This window comes from Chanodichthys erythropterus, chromosome 12 (genome assembly GCF_024489055.1).
Source record: "Chanodichthys erythropterus isolate Z2021 chromosome 12, ASM2448905v1, whole genome shotgun sequence".
NCBI classification, from domain to species: domain Eukaryota; kingdom Metazoa; phylum Chordata; class Actinopteri; order Cypriniformes; family Xenocyprididae; genus Chanodichthys; species Chanodichthys erythropterus.
The window spans coordinates 2,953,676-2,979,232 of record NC_090232.1 but is presented as its reverse complement, the minus strand read 5'-3'; the positions used below and the strand labels follow the sequence as shown (position 1 = coordinate 2,979,232).

At 35.4% G+C, this 25,557-nt stretch overlaps 3 protein-coding genes across 4 annotated transcripts; 2 read left to right on the top strand and 1 right to left on the bottom strand.

Annotated features, from left to right (window-relative positions):
- Positions 1–2,479: 2,479 nt before the first annotated feature.
- On the top strand, positions 2,480–11,280 carry LOC137031863 (capping protein inhibiting regulator of actin dynamics-like). 2 transcript variants are annotated; one of them, XM_067403194.1, is made up of 8 exons: positions 2,480–2,640; positions 3,954–4,253; positions 4,466–4,726; positions 7,477–7,587; positions 7,954–7,986; positions 8,207–8,236; positions 8,608–8,982; positions 9,134–11,278. In XM_067403194.1, the coding sequence occupies exons 1-8, from the start codon at positions 2,553–2,555 to the stop codon at positions 9,172–9,174; spliced, it is 1,239 nt and encodes a 412-aa protein (XP_067259295.1). In that variant the 5' UTR covers positions 2,480–2,552; the 3' UTR covers positions 9,175–11,278. The 2 variants fall into 2 exon arrangements, with proteins under 2 accessions (XP_067259295.1, XP_067259296.1); XM_067403195.1 differs by lacking the exon at positions 7,477–7,587 and having other exon boundaries at positions 9,134–11,280.
- Positions 11,281–12,913: 1,633 nt separating this feature from the next.
- On the top strand, positions 12,914–16,421 carry LOC137033120 (carcinoembryonic antigen-related cell adhesion molecule 5-like). The gene is made up of 6 exons (XM_067405252.1): positions 12,914–13,015; positions 13,667–13,963; positions 14,481–14,738; positions 15,011–15,301; positions 15,787–16,044; positions 16,200–16,421. The coding sequence occupies exons 1-6, from the start codon at positions 12,952–12,954 to the stop codon at positions 16,289–16,291; spliced, it is 1,260 nt and encodes a 419-aa protein (XP_067261353.1). The 5' UTR covers positions 12,914–12,951; the 3' UTR covers positions 16,292–16,421.
- Positions 16,422–19,910: 3,489 nt separating this feature from the next.
- LOC137031576 (putative nuclease HARBI1) lies at positions 19,911–21,020 on the bottom strand. The gene has a single exon (XM_067402616.1). The coding sequence runs from the start codon at positions 21,018–21,020 to the stop codon at positions 19,911–19,913; it is 1,110 nt and encodes a 369-aa protein (XP_067258717.1).
- Between the last annotated feature and the right edge of the window lie 4,537 nt (positions 21,021–25,557).

Genomic DNA, 25,557 nt, shown 5'->3' with positions numbered 1-25,557 from the left:
CAAGGTTCTTTTCACCTTTTTCCTGTTTATACCAACTTTATACGGTAAGACTACTGTTGTGTTTAATCTTTTAAAACATTTGAAACTTATTTCTTTCATCTGAGCTAATCGTTTGCTTAAAACTAAAAATAAACATTCAAACCTCTGTCCCAAACATAAGGCAATTTGCCATTTTGCAACCTGTTTTCCTTTAATAATGTGACATATTTAAAATCAGATATTCAGTGAGAAAACTAATTGTTTTATTCATTGATTTTATCAGATTGTAAAACGAATGGAGCCAATTTTGCTAAAACAATTAAATAGGCTACTATAAAATGCTTGAATTAGGCTATTGGTTAACATTTAAGAAAAGGAAAGATCATTTTGATGAAAGATTGTGAAGATAAATCGATGCACTCATTAATTGTTCTCTAGGAATGTGTATTAATAAAGTAAAGGCTCGATTATGATTTCATGTCACTGTTGTTGTTGAAGGTTATTGTGCTGATTGCTGTAGGAGATGAAACACTTCCAGAGTAAGTTTACTTCTTCTCTGGAAAATCATTAATATGTGCAATATCACAAATCAACTTGAACTGTTTTAAATTATGTATTAAAAATGAGCATTTTTCCCCTCAGAAATGACAGTGATTGACTGATGCTCATCATGAACCTTTTGACTCTTCAAATGTAAAGATCTTCTCGACACATTTGTCTGGTCATCGGCTCTAAATTGTACATTACATATATGGATGTGTTGCTGTTTTTGTATGTGTTTCTCCTGTTTTAATTGTCCATTTCCCATCATGAGGACATGCTTTCCACTAACAGGTACTCATGACTGCCACCTTATTCACTCTGTGGATTTTTTACATGTTGTGATTGGCTGGTGATTGGAGAGAAGTATATTGCTTCAACAGTCACTTAAAGGAAGAGAAAATGACTGAAATTAATGTGTGTCTGGAGATAATGTCTCCTGCCTCAGATCCAGCTGCTGTACACTTTGTGGATTGAGTTGTGATGTGACTGGTCTGCTGTGTGCCAAAGTTTGATTGTTAGATATAGTATGTAAGCAATTAGGGTAGAGTGGGGAAAACGCCCCCACCTGTTTTTCTCAAAATAAGCATCAGAGGTAGTCAATATACATTTTCACTGTTGCTATGCACTACGTTTGACAGCGGGGATAAACAAATCTACTTGGAGAAGCTGACACCAGCGACGTATTTGAAGAGAAGAGGATTACATGATAAGCGCTATAATTTTCAGATATTAGTAAACAAGTGTTTAAGAGAATATTGCAGGATATCACAGTGATGTATGATAGATGAATAGCGAAGTCTGTAGTTTGAGAGGATATGTTATTTATAAGGAATATGATTATATTTTAAAAAATTAAACATTTTTTTAAAAAGTCGTAGCTTGTGGGGTAAAACGCCCCCCAGAGGGCATAGTTTCTCTCTATCATAATTACTATAATAACATATTTCTGTCTATCAAATCCTTTGTTTTACACTTAATGCAGTATAACTAGGTAGTAAAATCAAAATATTTAAACAAACAAAAAATAAATAAAATAAAAAATAAAAATTACCTCAAGTGAGCATTAGACTAGCTTGATAGCACAGTTAGCTCACTGATGAAAGGTGGTTAGGTGACCCAATGAAATTGGGTGGCTTAATGCATTTATTGGATATATTTTACTACATAAATATATAAATTTATAAGTTTAATATTTATTTAGGGTTTTCTGTTTGTCTTGTGGGCAAAACGCCCACCGCTAGGGCAAAACGCCCCCTTTGTACAAAAATATTTTCAGTCAAAATACTAATTAATTATAAAGGCTGAGCAATTTTAATATTTGGTGAATAACTCCTGCCATAGTCACTCAAAACCAGGATGGCAATTCTAGTCACATTTATGTTTTGTTGCACTGTAATGTCACATTTTCCTTAAGGGGGGCGTTTTCCCCCACTCTACCCTATCTTTCTTTATATAAAATTTTAAATGACGAAAATTAAATTCATTAAAAAACAGCGGATTTTATGGGTCAAGACCATTAGCCTATTAATAGCCCACAGTATTTTCGATCACTTTTCCTCTCGCCACATTCACACTTTTTTTTTTTTTTTTTTTTTGTCCTGTTTTTACGCGCCTCTCTGTACCGCCTCTCCTTTACTTGCTTTCAGAAGTCTATAGGTTGATCAATACACATTTGTAAACGATGCATTTTCATGTTGTTTAGTTTTGTTTTTTGTTTTCAAATAAACGTTTTTGGAGACCTTGGTACGTTATAAAAGTAGCCCATAATAACAAAACCCGCAGGTCTGTAATATTTTTGTAATTGTGCGTGAAATCCTCGACCCTGGCAGTGAGTCAATGCATTTAGTTACTTGATTAATTTCGGTAATCCCACTATAAAAAAAATAAATAAATAATAATAATAATAATAATAATAAAAAAACTTGATAACTTTCGGTTTCTTTTTGGACTTCCGCAGTTTCAGTCCTTTCTTTCATGGCGTCTCAGGGGTGCTCATACTTTCTGAGAAAAATATAGAAGAAGAAGAATGCATGGACTTTGGACTTTGTATGAAGAAGTTACTTCTAAGATACTTGACGGTCATCTGCACTGTGTTCATCGCCACAGGAGCCGCTTCAGGTACTTGATGCATCCGTTAGCATTCGATCAAAGCTAGCATAAAAAATGTTCTCTTGGTTACTTCAAGTTTTACAAATTTACAAATATCAAATGACTGAGATGTATTGTAGATTATTGTACTCATGACAGCGTCTGATGGGGCCTAGTTTTGATTTACATTGTTATTTTAGGTTATTAGCCACACACTGTTAAATATTTAGTGTGAAATTACAATAGGCCTATATTCCAGGATAATTGCATTACGTTAACAGTAATTTCATAGTAGGACTTTTATTGTATCTAACGGCACTAAAAAAGTGATTTTACTGTGAGTTTACAGTATTGGAAAACACAAAATGGACTAAACAAACAACATCATACTTCATCATACATCATACTACAGTGCGTATGTACTATGAAGGTACCCAGCAAGCAGTGCGGCATGAATAGTTTCTTGATTCTAGTTGGTTGCTGCTGAACTTATTTTTGCTTCGCTTTTATCAGTTTGTGTTGTTTAATTTGTAATGTTATTTTGTTGTGTAAGTGTTTTTATTATTTGTTGAGTGTCACCATTGTTATGTTTTGTGTGTCAAGTATTTATGTCTATGCATCATTAGGTGGTATTTACGAAATGATGTCATCTGATAAATAAATTGTTTTAGTATTGTGAAAGATCCATCTACAAACAGCTATGAATTTGAAATAAGTTATTGGTAAATTTTCATTCTTAAATAATACTAAAACAAAATCGTTGTATTCATGCTAAGAATAGTTTCACTAAACTATTTCATATTCTAGCTTGTCATCATTTTAACAAATGTTTTTTTTTTTTTTTTTTTTTTTTTACATTTCTGACTTGGCTAGAACAGAAATTTAAATATGAATACAGAGGGTCCAAGATCCCAAACCAATGTAACACCATTATAGTGACTTCAAAACATTTACAGTGAAAAAAAAATAAATTTATTATAGTGGCATGATTTAATACAACATTGTAATGTGAAATCACAGTAAAACAATTTGGCAGTTTTCTACAGTGCATGTCAAGGTCCACATCCATACTAAATGTGTTTAGTTTATAGTTCAGATTATTATAACGTGGTTACTTTAATATATCACGATAATAATCATATTTATTATATATTGTGTTCCTTACATGTATTTCATGTATATTACATATTTCAATACCATACTATTACCAAATACAGCAATTTATAGGCTACTTTTAGGTAGGCCTGCTTTTTTTGTTGATCATGTTTGCCATAAACTAGCCAGCACACAGACTTGCTTGTTGAATGTTGACTAAAAAAACTCTCTCATATTTTATTCTTTAGGTGTAGATGTGATGAAAGCAGAGGGTGATCAAGTTTCTTTTCGCCCAGACTTTATTCCTCCTGTCACCAGCATCATCTGGAAACACATAAACACTGCTGGATATGTTGACAAGGTGATTGTATGGAAAGAAGGAGCAACAGAAACTTGGATCCCTATTCAGAGATTCAAAAACATCACAACTGTTGATAATACGACTGGACAAATCACTATCACTAATCTAAAAGTTGAACATAGTGGAGTTTATACCATTGACATCAACAGTAAAGAGCAGAAACAGAGATTCACATTGACTGTTATGGGTGAGTGAATATTGGTTATTGAAATATTTTAAAAGCCTAATCTTATAATCAGAATATTACAATATAATGATTATAGAATATTTACCAGTATTTTTTTAAGGCTAAATTGAATTGAATGATAACATAATATTCATCACACTGACAAAAGTTACCAGAGTATTATCATGTGTTTTGGACTTGGTAGCATGTGCTTTTCCCTGTTTCCTTCACAGAGCGGGTCCCCAAACCTGTGATAAAAATAGAGAAGATCAAAGATAACCCTGATGTTGTGAATTTAACATGTGAGTACAGTGAAACGATAATCTGGAAGAATTCTGCTGGAGAAACACTGACGGGTTCACCAATCACTCCGAAAGGAGAGTCTATCACAGTCAAAAATGAAGGAAATCTAGATAACTTCTACACCTGTACACTGAAGAACGCAGTGAGTGAGGAGACCAGTGATCCGCTCTATGAGAGAGATCTGTTTAAAGGTGAGACTGCAGTATACTTCAACATTACTTACTTTAGAAGAAAGTCACTGAGAGTCAGATTAATATTGTTTTAGTTGGTGCTGAAGGATCCTATTCAGAAGTTGTATTTATGTAGTGAAATGTATACATTTTTAAGTGACTTAAATGTCCAAAAATGTTACCATTGTACAGACATGGACATGATCACTGATGTCAGACCTGCTATGTTTATATCTGCAGTGAACCTTAATAGAACCTTAAATGATCACAATGCATTTTGGTAGAAAAATACTTTTTTACTGACATGACTGTATACTTTATTAGGGCAACTACTTAATTCACACTCTAAAAAAGAGGGTTAAAAACAACCCAATTTGGGTAAATACAGGATATAACACATGTTGGGTTAATTTTACCCAACATAATGGGCTGATGCATTTTTACTATAATACTAAATTTACTACTTAATTTTTTTAATAGTAATTTTCTTTTATTTTAAATTATACTTAAAACTCTGTAAAATTACAAACAATATATGTAAATTAACAACTCGGCTGTTATTTTATGTATTATGACATTAATGAAAAATTACAGTAATTCACATATTTTTTACAGAAAATTACTTTGTTTTATACTGTATTTTTTCTGTTTTCGTAAATTACAAACAAATGTATGTAAAATTACAAAAATAATCAGTAATTAAACAGTAACAAAACAGTTAAATGATAAAATGGTCAAATGAATGGAAGCAAATAACCCTGAAGAATTAAAGTAAAATATCCTAATTTAAAGGGGACATCGGATGCTGATTTTCTACAAGTTAGTATGATTCAAGTTAGTATGATAAGGTCTTCATGAAAAGTCTATAACATACTTTGATTAAAATTTCTGAATGGTTGTGGGGGGAAAAAAAACACCCTTTTTACCTTGTCAAAAACAAGGCCTCATGGGGCGTAGGAAACTTGTGGATAGGGTTACTCATGTCTTCTGGAGGTACTGATTCATCCTTCAGGAACTTTTTAACAAAACCAACTTTTTTAGCGCAGACATAAACACATAGAGGTAGATCCAGGGGCATTTTCCCTTTAAAAAAAATCCGTCTTCAGCGGCGCAGACTGTTACATTCATTCTTATATCCAACAACAAAATGCCTCAGTCGTTTAGGAGACATTCTTCAATAATCAACAATCAACATATGAATCTCAATAATGGTGACAATCAATTAAGCTTTTTTTGTGACTTTAGTAGCTTGTTTTGTGACGTTGTGATTTGATCTGAATTGTGTATGTAATATCACCATTGTTGAGATTCATACACTCGTGTTATCACTCTTGATGTCTGTGTGAGTCTGCATGACCTTGACAAAACATTTTCTGCATTATGATTTAATACAATTGTTTATAGTATCACAGCACTGTTATAGTATTGGCATGTGAAACTACAACTAATATTAAAGGATTAGTTCACTTTTAAATAAACTTTTCCTGATAATTTACTCACCCCCATGTCATCCAAGATCTTCATGTCTTTCTTTCTTCAGTCGAAAAGAAATTAAAGTTTTTGATGAAAATATTCCAGGATTTTTCTCCATATAGTGGACTTCAATGGAGCCCAAACAGTTGAAGGTCAAAATTAGTTTCAGTGCAGCTTCAAATTGTTCAACACGATCCCAGATGAGAAATAATGGTCTTATCTAGTGAAACCATTGCTCATTTTCTGAAAAAAATTGAATATATGCAATATGCTAGTTCAATAGTATATAACAGTTAGTTTAAACTTTGACCTGTGGAGGGCAGTAATACACTTAGCAGTGTCTACACTGCTGGAATTCAAATAGAGGAGAAGAAGAAGAAGAAGAAGAAGAGAGCTACTTCAAGATTAGCATTTATGGCTATAACTTATATAATTTTCTATTTTTTTCAGAAAATGAGCAATGGTTTCACTAGATAAGACCCTTATTTCTCATCTGGGATCGTGTTGAACAATTTGAAGCTGCACTGAAACTAATTTTGACCTTCAACTGTTTGGGCTCCAGTGAAGTCCACTATATGGAGAAAAATCCTGGAATATTTTCATCAAAAACTTTAATTTCTTTTCGACTGAAGAAAGAAAGACATGAAGATCTTGGATGACATGGGGGCGAGTAAGTTATCAGGAAAAGTTTATTTAAAAGTGGACTAATCCTTTAAATAATTTAGTCAGAGACCAGACTCTAGTATCAGTGAATCAGACCACTTTATGATGACTATACCATCACTTAAAAAGTGACCAACATCATCTGATCAGAGTTTCTCTTGCTTTTTTTGCTATAACAAACGTGTATCAGAGAAAGTTAAAAGACATACACCAATTTGATGGAGCTGCTCTGCTCTCTCCTGAAGAGGGCGCAAAAAGCCCACAATAAATAACTCAACTCCTGGGTTATGATGTCTGTCCCAGGATCTGGGTAAAACAAAAAACTACCCAAACACTGGAAAAATACCAGGAAAAATTAAAAAATAACACCCCCCTCCCCAAAAAAGAAAAAGAAAAAAGAAAAAGAAAAGACCCAAAAGGACTTCCTTGTGGATAACTGTATTGATATAATACTCTGTCCTGTGATCAGAATTAGCACAAAACCTTATGGTTGTGTCATATCTTCATCACACACTAAATATACACTATTTCCAATATTATGATTATGTCAGTTATGTAAGTTTAGGTCATGTTAATGTATTTTGTAATGTGAAAACTGAACATTTAGCAAATTAAGCTAATGTTTTTTTCTTTAGATGGATCAAAACACGGATATTTGAAGATGATTGGGTTTACTGTCATCATTATCCTAATCATCATTGGCTGTTCCCTCTTTTTCCTGTATAAACGCAACAATCACTTTCAAAGTATGTTAACTATTGTGTTTTATCTTTTAGAATATGTGTTTTTTGCTCAGAAGCTTAAATTCACATATTTTTCTCCAACTGTTAGACAGTGTATTTGTTTATTCTATAATTAGTTTTAGTTTAGCTTTTGCACTAATTCTGGTGTTCATTCAGGAAAGTGGAACATAGAAGAGCTGCAAGTGTTTGTCTTTAATTTTATCCCTGTTTTACTAAATGCGTTCTTATCTCTTTAGTACTGTGTGTTTGTTACTCATGTGCCATACTAGCAAACAATTCAATTGTTTCAAAATGTACAGTCAACAGTACTTTTATTTATAGTCTGATAATTGATCAGTTTGTATTTACATTTTGTTTTTTTTACACCAGATCTTTTTGATGACCGCTATGAATATGTCAAAGGTGAGTTTGTTTGTTTATGCATACAAATAATTGATCTTTAAACAATTACAAAAGTGTATTTAGCTTTTCATGTTGTTTTTTTTTGTTTTGTTTTTTTTGAGAATGCATTTAGGCCATTATTTAATGAGTGTTTATTATTAGTAATGTACTACTCTGTACCATTGTGCATGAAATGGACAAACTAATGGATCTTCTTTCTTTCTCACAAATGATACTGAAGGAATATATTCTTCACTGTCAAAGTATGACGGTAAGATGTAATAAATTGTCATCTCTTATTACAAGTATTCAAAAATATCTATGGTATATTCTCAGTAAAGCTAATGTGACAAATAATCACCTCAATAGTTCTTTATAAAGATAAAGATTTACAAAATTTACTGAAGTTATGTTTACAGTGGATTGCTCTCTTTGTCAAGTATAATTCTACTGCATGATCTCTCAAAGTGAATAATAATATCATCACATTATGATAAAGATGATAAAGACACTGAAAATGTTTGACAAGTGCAACAATGTTTATAATTCTTTACTCTGTATTCTCTGAATCTGATGTGTTTTTGACAATCTTAGTTTTTAGCTGTTCTTGACTGCTGTCTGTTTATATTTGTGATTTCATAGAGAGTGAAAAGGAAAAAGTGAATGAAGAAAAGAAAAAGGAAAGAAAAGCAGGAAGAAAAAGAAAAGGAAATGAGGAAGAAGAAAAGGAAAAGGAGAAAGAAGAAAAGGAAAAGGAGAAAGAAGAAGAAAATGAAAATGAGGAAGGAGAAAAGGAAAAGAAAAAGGAGAAAGAAGAATTAGAAGGAGGAAAGGAAAAGGAGGAAGAAGAAAAGGAGGAAGAAGAAGAAGAAAAGGAGGAAGAAGAAAAGGAAAAGGAGGAAGAAGAAAAGGAAAAGGAGGAAGAAGAAAAGGAGGAAGAAGAAGAAGAAAAGGAGGAAGAAGAAAAGGAAAAGGAGGAAGAAGAAAAGGAAAAGGAGGAAGAAGAAAACAATGATGGTAAGATAATTGCACATCAGTGAGTTTCTGGACTGCTAGAGTCTGATTTCTCTCATCCATAATTCAAGTTGAGTGTTCATTTGAAGTTTATGCTCCTGATTATGTTCCTGATTTAGTTTCTCTACACACAAATTCTTATTTTACTTTCTAGAAATGAATATCTCTGCTTCTGTGGAAGAGGAGAAACCTTAACAAAACAACAGAATGATGCTTGCTGTGGGAGACCAAAGACTTCCTTGTGGAAAACCATTATGTCTGGTCATCTGCTCTAAATCCCAGATTTACTGAATCATCTGGAGTTCTTGGAGGTGCAGTGTGTAAATTTGAGCAGCATCTAGCGGTGAGGTTGCAAATTGCAACCAACGGCTCAGGCCACAAATATAACTCCCTTTCGAAGCACATAGAGAAGCTATGGTGGCTGACACAGGACAAAGATGTCGTCGTCTGAAACAGAAGAGAGTGCCAGTCAAGCACACATGCTCTGTAGAGTAGTTTGTCCATTTAGGGTTATTAAAAACATGGTGGCGCAAAATGGCGACTTTGATAAAAGGGGGACACATGGTGTGTGTAGATAAAATGGCTCATTATATAAGGTCTTTATACACCACTAAAAACATAGTTATGTATACTATATTGCATTTCTGTTAATAGATGCTCCTAAATATTACACACTGGACCTTTAACCATCTGTGCCTTCATATTTGTGACTGTTATTGAATTTTATCTGTTGCTTTTTAAAGAGGTGGTTCAGTGTTTATTTTCTAGGTTTGATTGTGTTTTTGGGGCGCAGTTTAACATGTCTTAATGCTTCGTTTTTTTTGAAAACGCTGTATTTTTCATATATTTTACCTTTATTCTACACCTTTGTTTCCACTGTCATATGAACGGCTCGTTTGACTTCCTGCTTCTATGAAGCCACTCCCTCCGACATACGCAATGTGCTCAGATTGGTCAGCAGGTGTAGCTGCCCAGAAGCGCAGTTTCTACCAACGCGCTCTCCTAAAAAAAATATTGCGCCATTAACTTTAAACTTTATACCAGGTTTGAGTTGGTCTATGGCGCAGTTTATTTTCAGCTCCTTAAAATAGCAATGCGGCTGAACACACCTCTTTTTTTAAACCAGCACGCTCATGGGCGCACTAACTGGCGCAAATGCATTTACTAATTTAAGGACGTGGCGCTGAACGGGAAAACGGGAACGGCGTCGGGCGCAAACTAGCAAACACACTTGCGCTGCGCCTTGCGTCGCATTGCGCCGGGTGTATTATAGGGCCCAATATCTCCGTTTGCATTGAACTTTCAGCACTGTAACTTTGCAGAAACTGTTTATGCTCAAGCAGCAACGTTAAACGCTAACTAAAGTTAAAAAAGTGAAATCGCATTGAACCACCCCTTTAACCACCTTCTGTCTGCTGCGCCACACTGACACTGTTGGAAATTCATTCTGAGGTTTTGAATGAACTAACGTAAAATATGCAAATAATTTGACAAGAGACAAGATGAGAATCTCTTTAAAAGACTTTGCTTAGTTTTATGTTTATACTTTGAGAGTAGGAGAGGCATTTTGCATAATTTAGATACCAAGATGATGAGTTTGAATCTTAACACTAAAGAGTGAATGTGTTTTGTCCTTTATGTTTTTGTTGTTTTCTTGTTTTTGTACATCGATGGATGTGTTGTAGTATGTGTTGCTGTTTTTGTTTGTGTTTCTCCTGTTTTAATTGTCCATTTTTCCCATCGTGAGGACATGATTTCCACTAACAGGTACTCAAGACTGCCACCTCATTCACTTTGTGGATTTTTTACATGTTGCGATTGGCTGGTGATGGGAGAGGAGTATATAAAGCTTCAACAGTCACTGAAAAGAGGAGAAAATTACTGAATTTATGTTGTTGGTTTGATCAAGTGGTGTTCACCATGATGTCATACAGCTCATACAAGACTGACTAATGTGTTTTGCAAGACCACCTTTTCCCTTAAATATTTTATTGGACTGTCTCACTTTTAATGCAATAGAAAACATTTTTTATGATGTAAGCTCACTTAAGGACTTATTTAGTATGATTTTACCATAAAAGGTATTACAATCTTTATCATGTGTTAATGTAAAAAATCTTGTGTATTATTACTTGCTGTATTTTTTCTGTTTGCTGGGTTTTTATTTTTATATATATGTAAGTCTTATTTTTTATTTTTGGTTAGTTTACCTTCATTGTCATAAATAGTCTATATTTTCAATTTAAAATGACGAAAATTAAAAAAAGCATGAATTAAAAAGCAGTGAATTTTCTGATCTCAGTCAAGACCATTATTAATAAGGGGCGTGGTTCACTCTTCAGTCTCAGACAGCAGTTTTCATGTCCTCCAAGCCGAAGTTCAGTCTCTGCTGGAAAAAGGCGCCATGGAGAGAGTTCCTACAGAATGCGGCTTTTACAGCCACTACTTCCTCGTCCCCAAGAAAGATGGCCTATTTTTGATCTGAGACGTCTGAATCGTGCCCTCATGAGCTGGCCATTCAGAATGTTAACTAAACAAATCTTAGTGCAGATTCACCCCACAGCACAATAGTTGCCTTAATAAAACACCAAGGGGGTGTCAGCTCTCACCCTCTGCACAGACTAACAAGCAAGCTTCTCCTATAGGCACAGAAAAACCTCCGTTCACTGAGGACGGTTCATGTGCTGGGTTCCTTGAATGAAGGAGCGGACATGTTGTCACGCAGCGGACCACCGTCTGGAGAATGGAGACTTCACCCCAGATGGTGATACTAGAATGGTCTGTCCAATGCTGTTTCAGCGTGACTTTTATAGGCAGTGTTTTCTTCTATTTTCCACATATAATCCTGTGTACGCTCAGTGGCGTGTTGCCGAAATCTAAACTGGTGATGGGTCGCTGTACAACACTGCGGTACTACTATGATGAAAAGACTTTAAAATCATGGTAAATTCTTTTTAATGTAATAATTGTTAAATTACACAGAACATATATTAACAATAAAAAATATAGCTGCAAGCAGTGATGACGGGCCCAAACCCCAGCACAAACCTCAGAGCACTGCTCCGTGTTTCTCATCGCCGAAACATATCCTGACAGGCTCCTTATAACCTGCACATAAACACATAAAATGCTTTCAGATGACTGACATCTCATCCTTGTATTTTGCATTGCATTAAATAAAATGACTTACAATTCTGTGAAGACTTTATACACAAAATAAAATGTATAAAAACCTTTATTTTACCAAAGTAATGGATTCGGTGGTGTTGAGATATGCTCTCTCCTGACAAGGGGGCAAAAAGCTGGTGTTGTTGAAGTAAAGACACTTGTTGTTGCGTCAGAGGGCAGGTGGAAGACGGATGTATTGATTCAACTGTCAGTGAGATTGGTCTGTCCCAATGGCTGGATAACTCAAAAGCTACCCAACCATGGAAAAAATAATGACCCAATAGGCTCAACCCAGGGTTTGGGTAGAAAAAACAACCCAGCATTGAAAAGAAGTGGGTAAATGGGGAACAAAAGGAAACAGGAACAGAACACAGGGAAACAATGAAATACAAAAAAACTCCATATAAACCTGACAATAATTTTACACAAAACATTCTGCTTCATTTTTTCTTTAAGGTGGAGAGTAGAAATTTTTTCTGTTTAATTTAGCAACCAAGGCAAAGGGATTGTTTTGTGCTAACAGTGCTAATGTGATGAGTCTGATGCAGGACATTAGTAATAATAATAATGCAGTAATTCAGATGGGGATGTATGTTTCTTTAGGGAGTATGAACATCAAAACTGTGTCCTACATTACATATTAGAGTGAAAGACCAACTCAATGCCACATGTTTGTGGTTTCTGTTTTTGCACTTCCTCTGTTATCTCTCTTCTTACACCTCGTCTTGTGCGTGTAAAGACATTCTGAGCAAAATATACAGTTGAGGAAAAAAAACGCATCAACGTGTACTTTATATAACAAAAATGTCACTTCGAAGCTTGTTGTTGGTCTCCATCGTTGTGTTCATCACCACAGAAGCTGTTTCAGGTATGTCTACTTGATGTTATAACGTTTTATCAAAAATGGCGCAGCATCTGTTTCTTTTTTTTTTCCGACCCTAAAGAAGTTTAGTTTTTAATGATTTAGGCCCAGTTTCACAAACAGGGCTTAGACTATGCTAGGATTAGGCCTTAGTTCAATTAGGGCATTTAAGTAACTTTTATAGACATCCCCTAGAAAAAAACATTACTGGGGCCAGTTGCATAAACTTAGTCACTATTTTAAGACAGTGTCTTAAGAACTAGTTTGACCAACTTGCAGTTAACCAAGGGGTAATCAATGTTATTTTTCCAATTCAAATGACACCAATCTACCTTTTTATGTAACAAACTTTAAAAAATTAGGACCACTCTTCAAGAAAAACATTAGTGTCTTAACTTAACTTAAAGTCTAAGTGGTTTATGCATCCGGCCCCTGGTGTGTGTCATGAGACAAAACAAAGACACTGACATATTTTAAAATATGTCAGTTAAAAAAGATCAAACGTGCATTTTAGTCTAGGACTAGCTTAAGCCTTGTCTGTGAAACTGGGGAATAGTGTATTTTAACCTATAATTTACAAATATTAAATGACTGTAGTGAATGACAGAGACTTGTTTGTTAAATGTTGAACACACTCTCTCATATTTTGTTCATCAGGTGAAGATGTGATGAAAGCAGTGGGTGATCGAGTTTCTTTTCGTCCAGACAAATTCATTCCTCCTGTCACCAGCATCATCTGGAAACAAATAAACACTGATGGAACTGTTGTCAAGGCAATTGAATGGGATGAAGGAGAAACTCTAATCCCGAATCAGAGATTCAAAGACATCACAACTGTTGATGAGAAGACTGGACAAATCAATATCACTAATCTAAAAATCGAACATAGTGGAGTTTATACCATTGACATCAACAGTAAAGATCAGCAACAGAGATTCACATTGACTGTTATGGGTGAGTGAATATTGATTGATATATTGATTAATATTAATACTCCAAAGCATTTTATTGTTATGTTTTTACTTAACATAAAATCGGTAGTATAACTGTCAACTTTTTATTTTGAATGAAATTATAATCATTTTTATATTGTTATTTTTATATGTTCATTGTAATTTAACCATTATTATAACAGAAGTAACTATGGTTTTATCGTGTTTTGAACACAGTAGTACCGCAGTGTTGGAGTATGTTAATATCATATATGGTAATCATTCAGTACCAGGATATATGTTATACTGAATGATTACCGTCACTGTATTGTGGCAGTACTATAGTACAGCGATGGTATCAGATTATGAAATCAGGGTACTTTGATATATACCATGGTGCTGAAGTAAGTACTTCCAAGAATACAATACAAAACATGGCAGTACGATGGTGCATTATTTGTAAGTTATCATTTGTATTAAAACTGTATTAAAATACCATAGTTTTACCATCTGATTTTGTTTCATTGTTTCTTTCACAGAGCGGGTCCCCAAACCTGTGATAGAAATAGAGTCGAGTGATAACCCTGATGTTATGTATTTGAGATGCGAGTACAACGAAAAAATCATTTGGAAGAATTCTGCTGGAGAAACACTGAAGAGTTCACCAATCACTCCGAAAGGACAGTCCATCACAGTTATAAAATATGGAAATCCAGAAAACTTCTACACCTGTACACTGAAGAACGCAGTGAGTGAGGAGACCAGTGATCCAGTCTATGAGACAGATCTGTTCAAATGTGAGACAGTGATTTACTTCAACATTATTTACTAAAGCAGAAAATCACTAAAGCTCTATTTGTACAGGATTAGTATTACCTGGTGACATTTAGTCATTTGACTAGGTTGTCTGTGATCTTAATCCCGTGCGAATCGTCCATGTCTGTCTGTAATTTGTAAAGTAAAAATTCCCCATAGTGTATTTAAACATATTAAATGACTGTGAATGACAGAGACTTGTTTGTTGAATGTTGACTAACATAATCTCTGATATTTTATTCATTTGATGTAGACGCGATGAAAGCAGTGGGGGATCAAGTTTCTTTTCGTCCAGACAAATTCATTCCTTTTGTCACCAGCATCATCTGGAAACACACAAACACTGATGGAACTGTTGTCAAGGCGATTGAATGGGATGAAGGAGAAATTCTAATCCCGAATCAAAGATTCAAAGACATCACAACTGTTGATGAGAAGACTGGACAAATTAATATTACTAATCTAAAAGTCGAACATAGTGGAGTTTATACCATTGACATCAACAGTAAAGATCAGGAACAGAGATTCACATTGACTGTTATGGGTGAGTGAATATTGATTATATTGATTAATATTAATACTGTTAAAGCATCTTATTGTTGTTTTTTTCTTAACATAGTATAGCTAGTACAACAGTCAACTTGTTTTTATTTTTTGTTTGAAATTATAATCATTTTTATATTGTTAATATATGTTCATTGTAATTTAACAATTATTATAACAGAAGTTACCACAGTTTTATCGTGTTTTGAACACTGGTGCTGGAGTATGTAAATAGTATGTAAAGTATGTAAATTCAGTACCAGGATTTATATTATACTGAATGATTACCGTCACTGTATTGTGGCAGTACTATAGTACAGTATCAGAATATGAAACCACGGTACTTTAATATATACCATGGTAATACCAAGAATACCAACACATAGCAGTACGATGGTGCATTATTTTTAAGTTATCATTTGTATTAAAACTGTATTAAAATACCATAGTTTTACCATCTGATTTTGTTCATTGTTTCCTTCACAGAGCGGGTCCCCAAACCTGTGATAAAAATAGAGCCAAGTAATAACCCTGACATTGTGTATTTGAGATGCGAGTACAGTGAACCGATCATCTGGAAGAATTCTGCTGGAGAAACACTGAAGGGTTCGAAAATCACTCCGACAGGAGAGTCCATCACAGTCAAAAACAAAGGAAATCCAGAAAAATTCTACACCTGTACACTTGATAATGGCGCAAGTAAAGAAACCAGTGATCCGGTCTATGAGAGAGATCTGTTCGAAGGTGAGACAGTGATTTACTTCAACATTATTTCATAAGCAGAAAATCATATGAATAGTGAAAATAAAATGAAAATGAATCATGCATTAATGTGTACTTTGTCTAACAAAAATGTCCATTCGGTGCTTGCTGTTGGTCTCCATCATTCATCACCACAGAAGCTGTTTCAGGTATGAGATCACAAGCACACTTTACCAGACTGACATTTCACAGAAAGAAGTTTGTTAGGTGTTCTCGCAATTCATCTTAAAATATGAAATCTTGATTTTTTTAATGCTCTCAGTTGCTCCTCTCCACCCAAAGACTTATTGTGATGATTGTTTGTTTTGAGCATGTTTAAATTTGGAGAAGAGATAAAGCAAGAGCTGTGAACTGCATCATCTGCTGTGGTCATTTTTCATATAGTGGTTGTGGTTGATCATCTTGCTTGTCGAAACCTTAGTAAAAAACACCATGTTTGCAGTTTCTTCCTCTTCCTCTATATTCTGCAGTCTCTGCATATTCAGTGTATTTTTAAAGACCTAATTCTGATCATTTAAATCTGTTGACATTTTTTATAAGCTTAATATATATATATATATATATATATATATATATATATATATATATATATATATATATATATATATATATATATATTTGTTAGATTCAGACAGGAGATTTGTTATTTGGATTGTCATTGTTTTGATCTGCATGGCTTTTATCATCCTTTTCCTGTTTATACCATTTTTATACGGAAATATTACTGTGTTTAATCTTTAAAACATTTGAAACATATTTCTGTGCTTATCATGTCCTTAAAACTCAAAACAAACATTCAAATCTCTGTCCCAATAAGAAAAATTGCCATTTGCAACCTGTTTTACTTTCATAATCTGACATGTTTCTGTGTGAAAGCAGATATTCTGTGAGAAAACAAATTGTTTTATCCATTGATTTAAATACATTTAGCTAAAACAATGATTTAAATGAGTTTAAAAGTCTTAAATTAGGCTATTGGTGAACATTGAAGAAAAGGAAAGAGCATTTTGATGAAAGATTGAAGAGGATGCACTCATTAATTGTATATTGATGCTCAATTTCATGTTGACTGTAAATGATTGAGTCTCACTGTTGTTGTTTAAGGTTATTGTGTTGAAGACGTCCAGAGTAAGTTTACATATTAATTCCTTGTGGAAAATCATTAATATGTGCAATATCACAAAATATACATTAAAAATGAGCATTTTTCCCCTCAGAAATGATAGTGATTGACTGATGCTCATCATGAACCTTGTGACTCTTCAAAGCCACACGTGGATCTTCGACACATTTGTCTGATCATCGGCTCTAAATCTCAGCTTTACTGAATCATCTGGAGCTCTGAACCGTCTGTGCCTTCATAAATTTCTGAATATATGAATCCAACATATGCAAATACTTTGTTTTCATAGTGACAAGATGAGAATCTCTATATAGTCTATATTTTCAGTTTCACTTGCTCTTTCAGTTTCAGTTGCCATGAATTCATTCAAATGGTCAGTGGTGATATTTTGTCATATGAAAGTTTTATGAATATCTCTACTTGACCCTTTTAAAGAATTAATTCTGTAATAACTGATACATGAACCTTCTGTAAAAATGAAAGAGAAAACATTTGCATTTATCAACTTTTTTCTTGTAATAATTTGAGTTTCTATTGTATTTCTATAGCTAATATTACTTGTAGTCTTTGCATTAAGGATGTTATTTATTTACATTTTATTTGAAAACCAAGTCACTAGAATCTACTGTTATCTTATTATTGTGGCAAAATTGTATTTTCACAAAGGTTTCCTTAAAAAGATACTTTTCTAGAGTTCTTATGCAAAGTAGAACATTTAATCAAATCACTAAGAATAATTCATAATAAAATAGGAGATATGATGAAATCTTTCATGTACTGTAAATGTTAGTTTTTTTTTTCCTGCTTATGTCTGATATTGTTACATAGTACTAAAATAAGTTTATATATTCGATATATCTATGCTTTAAACAGATCAGGTAAAAATACTGTGTGCACTGTCATTATTCTTGCAATAAAAAAGTTATATAAAATGTTTGTAATGTTCTTGATGGCCACTAGATCAGTGAATCTCAACCTCTGAGTAATGGACCATATTTGGAACCATCCTCAAGGACCCCAGAATATTTATTGGTAAAAATTATTTTATTAATTATTAGGCTTAAATGAAAATATCATCACAGTGAGACTTAGTGACCACAGGTAAAACCATACATGGCTACTCACTAACACTGTCAAATGATATTATATGTTATATAGGTCTATAAAAAACACCTAAACACAGGTAAAAACTATACACACCTTCACAAAGAAATGAATTATATATTCCCCTAATAAATATATTGCAATATAAATGGCTATAACATAGTTTGTTTGTTTTTTGCACATTTCCACAAACCATGGTAATTTACTTCAGTTTATTCATGGTAAAAGTTTGTGTGTTGTTGTGGTGATTTTGGGATTTAAAAGTCTTATCTTCATTCATGGCATGTTTTTCCTGTTTTCCTCATCAGTCTCGTTGGGAATGTTGAGGCTGTTTCATCCGATTTAAAACTAGTTTAATCATCGAGTGTTTTGTGGTTTATAACCGAGAGGTGTGTGTCGAATTTGGTGGATCCAAAATGGTCAATATTCATATCATGCATTTTATTCATATTTATGGCTTATGATTTATCAATATTACTTTTGATTTCATATATTCATGCACCCCTACTCAATATATTAATTCTCAAGTATTTACTCTTTATTGCACCCCTTTATGGTTCTTCTTCTTTTATATTTTAGAGTATGTATGCTTGTTATATTCGATTGTTCTAGTGTGACAGGTCATGTCGACATGTTTGTGGTTAGATACTGCAGAAGTGATGATGTTTTCAGAATTAGTTGCTGATTTGATCTTGTACCTTTATATCAAAATATGTCTGTTATCATTTCTTCAGACATGTGATAATGCAAGATCTGCAAAATTCCCTAAAGGGTGTCAAAACAACCCCTATATCTATTTTCATCTATTTTTTGACATTTGACCAGTCTATGACATAATGGATAAATCCATTTGACCTTTTCTTATTAGATCATACGGTGACCAGGAGGGGACATGTTCGGTTCCCTTAGTTTTGTCGTGGTCACGACATATAAACTCGTGGGAACGTGATAAGTCGTTCCCTCACCATATGATCTCGAGGCCATGTGGCCACGTGGCCACGACTTAAGGATGTTTTTACCTCGACAAAATGATCTCGTGGCCACGCGATGTAAAGTCGTGGCCTTGAGATCATATGGTGAGGGAATGAGATATTTTTCTCATGGCCACGACTTCATTATGTTGAGGGAACGACATCTATTTCTCATGGCCACGACAACCTGCGCTACCAACCTGGGCTGCGTTTCCCAAAAGCATCGTAAGCCTAAGTTGATCGTAGAAACGATCGTACGAGTGATCTTAATATTAAGGTCTGTTTCCCAAAAGCATCGTAACTTAAGTAGCACTTGAAAATGATCGTAGATCTACGAGTGCTCTGGAGTAATCGTAAAGCCCTAAGTGCATCGTAAGAAGACAGAGTTATGAGGTCACCTACAGGACAACCGGCAGATTACACCTTTAACTTTATTCAAGTGCATTGTGATAATATAAGGTTTTGATTGTACTTTATTGTACACTTTATTGTTGTTGTTTTTTTTTGTTTTTTGTTTTTTTATGAGGGCAGGTAACAAACAAAAAAATATATAAATACACATCTAAATTAAATGACAACAACAACAAAAAATGTATAAAATAAGTAATGTAGGAAATATACTTCAAAGACTGGGAAAAATAGAGATAAACTCAAAAAAATCTGTCAATGACTTGTTGACGTGCACGAAAACCAGCCATGTATTGGACATTTCTTGGTTGGCCAGCATGTGGTCCCATGCCATCTTCGTCGTCGTCCTCCTCCTCCTCCTCCTCCTCTGCCACCTCTTCATCTTCTTCCCTGTTAAGTAAGGGCACTTTCATCTGCACCGCAATGTTGTGCAACATAGCTGTTACTATTATTACTGCACAGCACTTTTGTGGAGCAAAAAGAAGACCACCGCTGGACTGGTGAATAGCCCGAAAGCGCATCTTCCACCTCCCTATTGTGCATTCCACTATACTACGTGCAACACGGTGTGCTTCGTTGAAATCTGTGTCCCTGTCATTCATAGGATTAGCCACAGGGGTGAAGAGATATGGCCTCAGTGGGTAACCACTGTCCCCAAGCAGCCTCCACTGTCCCTGTGAGTTTTGTGCCTCCTGACCCACAGATGAATTGATGAACATGAAGGAGTCGTGTGTGCTTCCGGGCCACCTTGCCACAATGTCTGTGATCAAACCCTTATGGTCACAGATCACCTGGCAGTTGACAGCTGCATAACCTTTGCGGCATATATATACATGGCCATCCACAGATGGTGTAAGGATCGGGATCAAGGTACCATCGATCACTCCGATGACCTGTGGGATGTGATGATGTGTTACAAAATACTGTTGTATTTCTGTGATGTCCTGTCTTAATGATGGAAATTTAATGTGTTCCACAGCAAGTGGAAGTAATGCATTGGTGACCGCTTGAACAGCTCTTGACACTGATGCTTTACTTAATCCAAGCCCATCACCAAGTACCTGGAGAAAACTGCCTGTTGCATAAAATCTCAATGCTGCTAAGAGTTGGACTTCAGGGGACAAGGCAAAATTTCTCCTGGTGGCACGCATCAGCTGAGGTCCGATGCTATTCAGCAGTTGGGCTATTTGTTCCCTTGGCAGACGGTATCTCCCAATTATAGCTATGTCATCAAGCATATTCAAGGGGTTTTGATGCTGTCTAATGAAGGCATTTAATGTCACCAATCTACTTCGTGGTCGTCTCTGTCTTTCTCTGAACCTTAACTGAAGAACACGCTGTAGTGCAGCCATGATTTCCTTTGCAAGTCTACTGAGGTGTAAACTCTATATACTATACTAACTTTGAAGGAACCATGTGAAGGTTATCAGGCTGTGATAATGTTCACATATCCCACTGCTTGTCACCAATTTCAGTAATCACATTAGGCCCTGCCCTGAAGAAAGTGAAGGTGTGGCATGCTTAGAAATTGTATAGATTACATATTCCTTTAATCTATCATCTGTTTGGAATGACCAGAATTTGTGCTTCTTAATATGTATACATAGAACAGTGCTGGTGAGACATGTCTGCAATAAACTTTTTTTTGTCTGTACCTGTAGAAATGTGCTAGATGAAGTACATATATTTGTGCTACTTTCACCTTTAATATATATACTTTATATATTAGTAATATTGAAACTTACATGCTTATGAAATAATCATTAACCATTCACTTCAGAAACACTTGAAAGAACTCATTTCCTATGGTATTTCATTGGGCCTTAGGCCTTGTGTGGTTCAACAAACACATAGACATCAAAAACAATGCAATAACATAGTTTTATTCATTTGGGTAATTCAGTTCCCCAGGACCTGCAGAAGACATTGTACAGTGGGATAAGTCATAACTACATATAGAAAACATTTCACATTACACAAGAAATGACAGAAACTTAATGAATCCCCATGTAACAATAATCATATTACCTGACTCTTCTGGCAAGATAATTGGCACAGAAATGGAGGGCCTTGCAAATTTCATCTCCTCTAGTGCAAGTCTCCTCTCTTCTAAGGCCAGCTTGGCCTTCTTGAGCTCAATGAGCTGCTGTTGAAAACTGGTATCCCTCTCGTTGGCTTCTTTAAGGGATTGCCTAATGTCTTTCAAGACATCTAGTTTCTCCCTCTCCAGCTGAACTAAGTCCTGACTACAAGTACACATATCAAACTGCTGAGGTGTTGTGGCTGCAGTCTGGACAACTGAAGATGGAGGCTGAGGCCTGGGAGGGTTGTTTGGAGGAGTAGGAGATGGTATGTGCTGGGAGATGGCGGGTGAAAATAGCTCCTCTGAACATGAAGGACCTGGCTCAGGCTCAGGCTCAGGCTCAGATTGAGTTAACCCTATTGCTCCATGGATGTCAATACCACCACTAATGCCATCTGAAGCACTTGTGCCAAGTATTGACAAGGCCTTCTCTTCCTCTGCTGTGAGAAGGGGTGACTCGTTGGTCCCACCACCTGTTTTTTAATTGCAGTCCTCTGCAGTGCCCTCTTCCTTTTTGCCAGACTTGCAAAATCCTGCCACTTCTTGCAGACCTCCTTCCCTGATCTTTGAACACCCCGGGTTGCAGTTAGTTTGCAATGTCCTCCCAGATGTTTTGTTTTTCCTTATTTGTATGGTGTCCTTTAAATCTGGTGAAAATTACATCTTTATTCCGCTCCACCTCCTCTAGAAGGATATTTACTTCATCTTTTTGAAAGGTATCTTTTCTTGTTTTTTTTTGTTCAGCCATTTTGTCAGTGCCTCCGCCTGTAGGTGCTTTATATAGACTTGTCTTGATTGCTAATCCACAGATGACGATTATTAGGTTAAACGTTCAGAATACGATTCCATATAAGGTTATATTTCAGCACTTCGCGAATGGACAGCGACTCTTAAGTAGCACGTAAAACGCGTTCTCGCGCGTTCATGTTAAGTGCACTTTTGGGAAACGCTCGTGGAATTGCTGCGAGCGTTCGTAACCTTGCACGTAGAAAGCGCTCTTAAGAGCTAAGATACATCGTTATCGGGAAACCCAGCCCTGAACTATCAGAAATGGATAAGATTATAATACTATTTATTTTTAATTAAGAAAAAGCGCGGAATTAATAAGTGATTATTAACATGTTGCCTATTGTGTTGTGTGCGATGCTTACAGCAGCATTCGAATGAAGTTTATCAATAAATATTAGAATGCCGTGTATATTTTTATCACATCCAACAGTCTTTTAAATCCATTCACTGATTGTTAATTTTTTTATTTCATATTTTTACATTATTTATTATTATTATTAGGCTATCATTATTGGTTAAATGTTTTTATTCATTGTTATGTAGCCCTATTTGCTTTATTTTCCCTTTCATTTCGTGTATCCTTTCTGTAGGCCTATATTATGTTGTTAGCTATATTTTGTAAATACTTTAAATGCCAGATCATGCCAATAAAATGTGACTTTATGACTGTGTTGTAGCCGTGAAGATAGGATAAATGAGCGCGCACATAGCAAACAGACTTGTTTGAAGCCCAAATGTGGCCTCATAATGGCACTGCTGGCGTGTTGCCGGCACTGGCATGCATCATGTCAGCCAAGTGTGGGCCATGCGTGGCAATGATGGCACTGCATGCATGACGGAAGACAACATTTGGGCCGAGTGTGTGTAACCCGGTTGAAATATATTCTTTAGTATAAGATATACAAGTTTGAATAAATAATTTCATAGTTTAATAAATAGAATTTAAGGTTAAAAAAGGGTTATAATTCATTGACCAGCAAAGAAGTTATGATTTTGCTCAATGTCTTTTGAGTAATGTTCATGGTTTACTGTATATAGCATTTAAAATGTTAAATATTTGTTGGGTAATAATATATGTGAAAATGCTTTAAAGATGCCTGTAAGAATAGGAAGAAAGAGTTACACAAATGTTTTGTGAATTATTTTATTTCTGAAAGTTTTGTGTATGAGCCAATCACAGTCGGGGTCAAAGTACAAGGAAGTGAGAGACGAACGCTGGTGGTTCGCGAAGAGAAAAATACGGTTGCTGTTAATGTAATGCACCAGATAAGAAAAGTGTTCAACAAGGACTCTTATACAAAACTTTAATGGTGATAATTCTGTCTGTGTGAGTGGTAAACTCATAACAGTTAGACAGATATAAGTTTAAGTTAGCTGCTGATTTAGTGACTAGTGTTTTGCATTGACTTGGCTAACAAGCTAGCGGCCAGCGACCTCGATTAGTTAAGCCTGTGTGGAAACGTGAGACCGACGATGATCAAAGACCCTGACGGAGCCGGATAGCGTTATCGAGCGGTGGACTTTGCTGGAGATCGTCAACCATGGGAATCTTCTCTTCAACCGTCTTCTTTTCGGCGCAAATCCTCTCGTCCCGACTTCTGCTGCTGACGCCTTTGATCCTGTGCGCGTGAGGTTACATTGAGTAAAGGTACCATTTTTTGTTTGGCCTGTGTGGTGAAGCAGCCATTTGGTTTAAGGCTACAACGTACCCGAGCTACATTCAGGCCTGCGTCATTTGAACATTTGAAGGGTATTTCACATTAAGATAGGGTTTTGCCGGCTATTTTATTTTCTTGGGCCCTTTTGTGTTAAATGTGAATTTGAATGCATTTGTGATCTGAAAAGTGAGTTTGACAGACATATTTAATTTCTGACCTTCCTTTTCTAAGTAAATCTGGTATATTTTTTATATAAAACTATTGTGGTTACTGACTCTTTTGATATTTTACGTTAATTAAGAAAAAGAGTAACAATTGTTTTAAATGTAAAAGTGTTTATAGGATAAAAATAATTCCAAGACAGTTCATTACCTGTTAAAATATTAAAATATTAGTGCTTATATTAGGTAAATATTAATGCTTAAATAGTGATTTAAAGGGGAAAAGTATTTAATTTAATATGTTTTAAATTACACTCACCCATACAAGTTAAACATTTATAAGTTTATTAGTGAAACACTTATTTGATAGATATTTAAAGAACTCAGGATAGCCACCTCTCATTATAGTCCAGCACGCTAGAGAGGCGCTACATAAAATGGAGGCACCGCTGGGATAATTAGTGTACGTTTTTTATTTTCCCTCTTTAAATTGAAAATCCGCATTTTGACTATCCGCATATAGTGTTAATTGATAAGCTAATATGGAACGTATGAAAAAGCTAGTAGCAGAATTAAAAGGATGGTGCCGTGGCGAGGCATTAGACGAGGCTCATGCAGTCCTGGTGCTCATTCAAGAAGATGTGGACACAAGTACAATAGAAGAGACAATGCAAACTGTGAAGTGTTTGGGACGTGTGCGAGTCAGAGGCCGAACTTTCAACAGTCAACTAAACCGATACTTGGTTTTGTGTGAATGTAAGGAAGTAGTAAAAGGGGAACTTGTTCCAGCTGAAGTGTTTCCTATTGATGGTGGAGGGCCGTGGCTTGTTATCATAGCAGATGCAGCTACCCGAGCCAGTACACAAGTTAATACGTCCGAAATGCAACAAGCTCCAGGTAAAAATGTTGAAGACCTTCGCACATTGTTCCCTGAAGATGAAGCTGCTGCCAAGTCAACAGAGGCCATCCTGCGAGCTGTGAGTGATTTACTTGACAAGACATCCAAGTCCTCCAGTGAGCATGGAAGTTATCGCCGCCTACGAACTTTCTCTGGGTTGTTGCCCACCCCAGCTGGAGAAGAGCAGTTCGACCATTGGTTGGGTCAAGCACGGCTCATGGTGGAAGAGTGTGACTGCTCTCACAGAGAGAAGAGGCGGAGACTGATGGAAAGTCTTAGAGGCCCGGCGCTTGACATTGT

Excerpts from the sequence above, each read along its gene's own strand:
- LOC137031863 (XM_067403194.1), top strand. The coding sequence starts at position 2,553 with ATGGACTTTGGACTTTGTATGAAGAAGTTACTTCTAAGATACTTGACG. Across the intron at positions 8,237-8,607 it reads TTCACTGTCAAAGTATGACG|AGAGTGAAAAGGAAAAAGTG; the intron begins GTAAGATGTAAT and ends GTGATTTCATAG. Across the intron at positions 8,983-9,133 it reads GGAAGAAGAAAACAATGATG|AAATGAATATCTCTGCTTCT; the intron begins GTAAGATAATTG and ends TTTACTTTCTAG.
- LOC137031576 (XM_067402616.1), bottom strand. The coding sequence starts at position 21,020 with ATGGCTGCACTACAGCGTGTTCTTCAGTTAAGGTTCAGAGAAAGACAG.
- LOC137033120 (XM_067405252.1), top strand. The coding sequence starts at position 12,952 with ATGTCACTTCGAAGCTTGTTGTTGGTCTCCATCGTTGTGTTCATCACC. Across the intron at positions 13,016-13,666 it reads CACCACAGAAGCTGTTTCAG|GTGAAGATGTGATGAAAGCA; the intron begins GTATGTCTACTT and ends TTTGTTCATCAG. Across the intron at positions 16,045-16,199 it reads TGAGAGAGATCTGTTCGAAG|AAGCTGTTTCAGGTATGAGA; the intron begins GTGAGACAGTGA and ends TCATCACCACAG.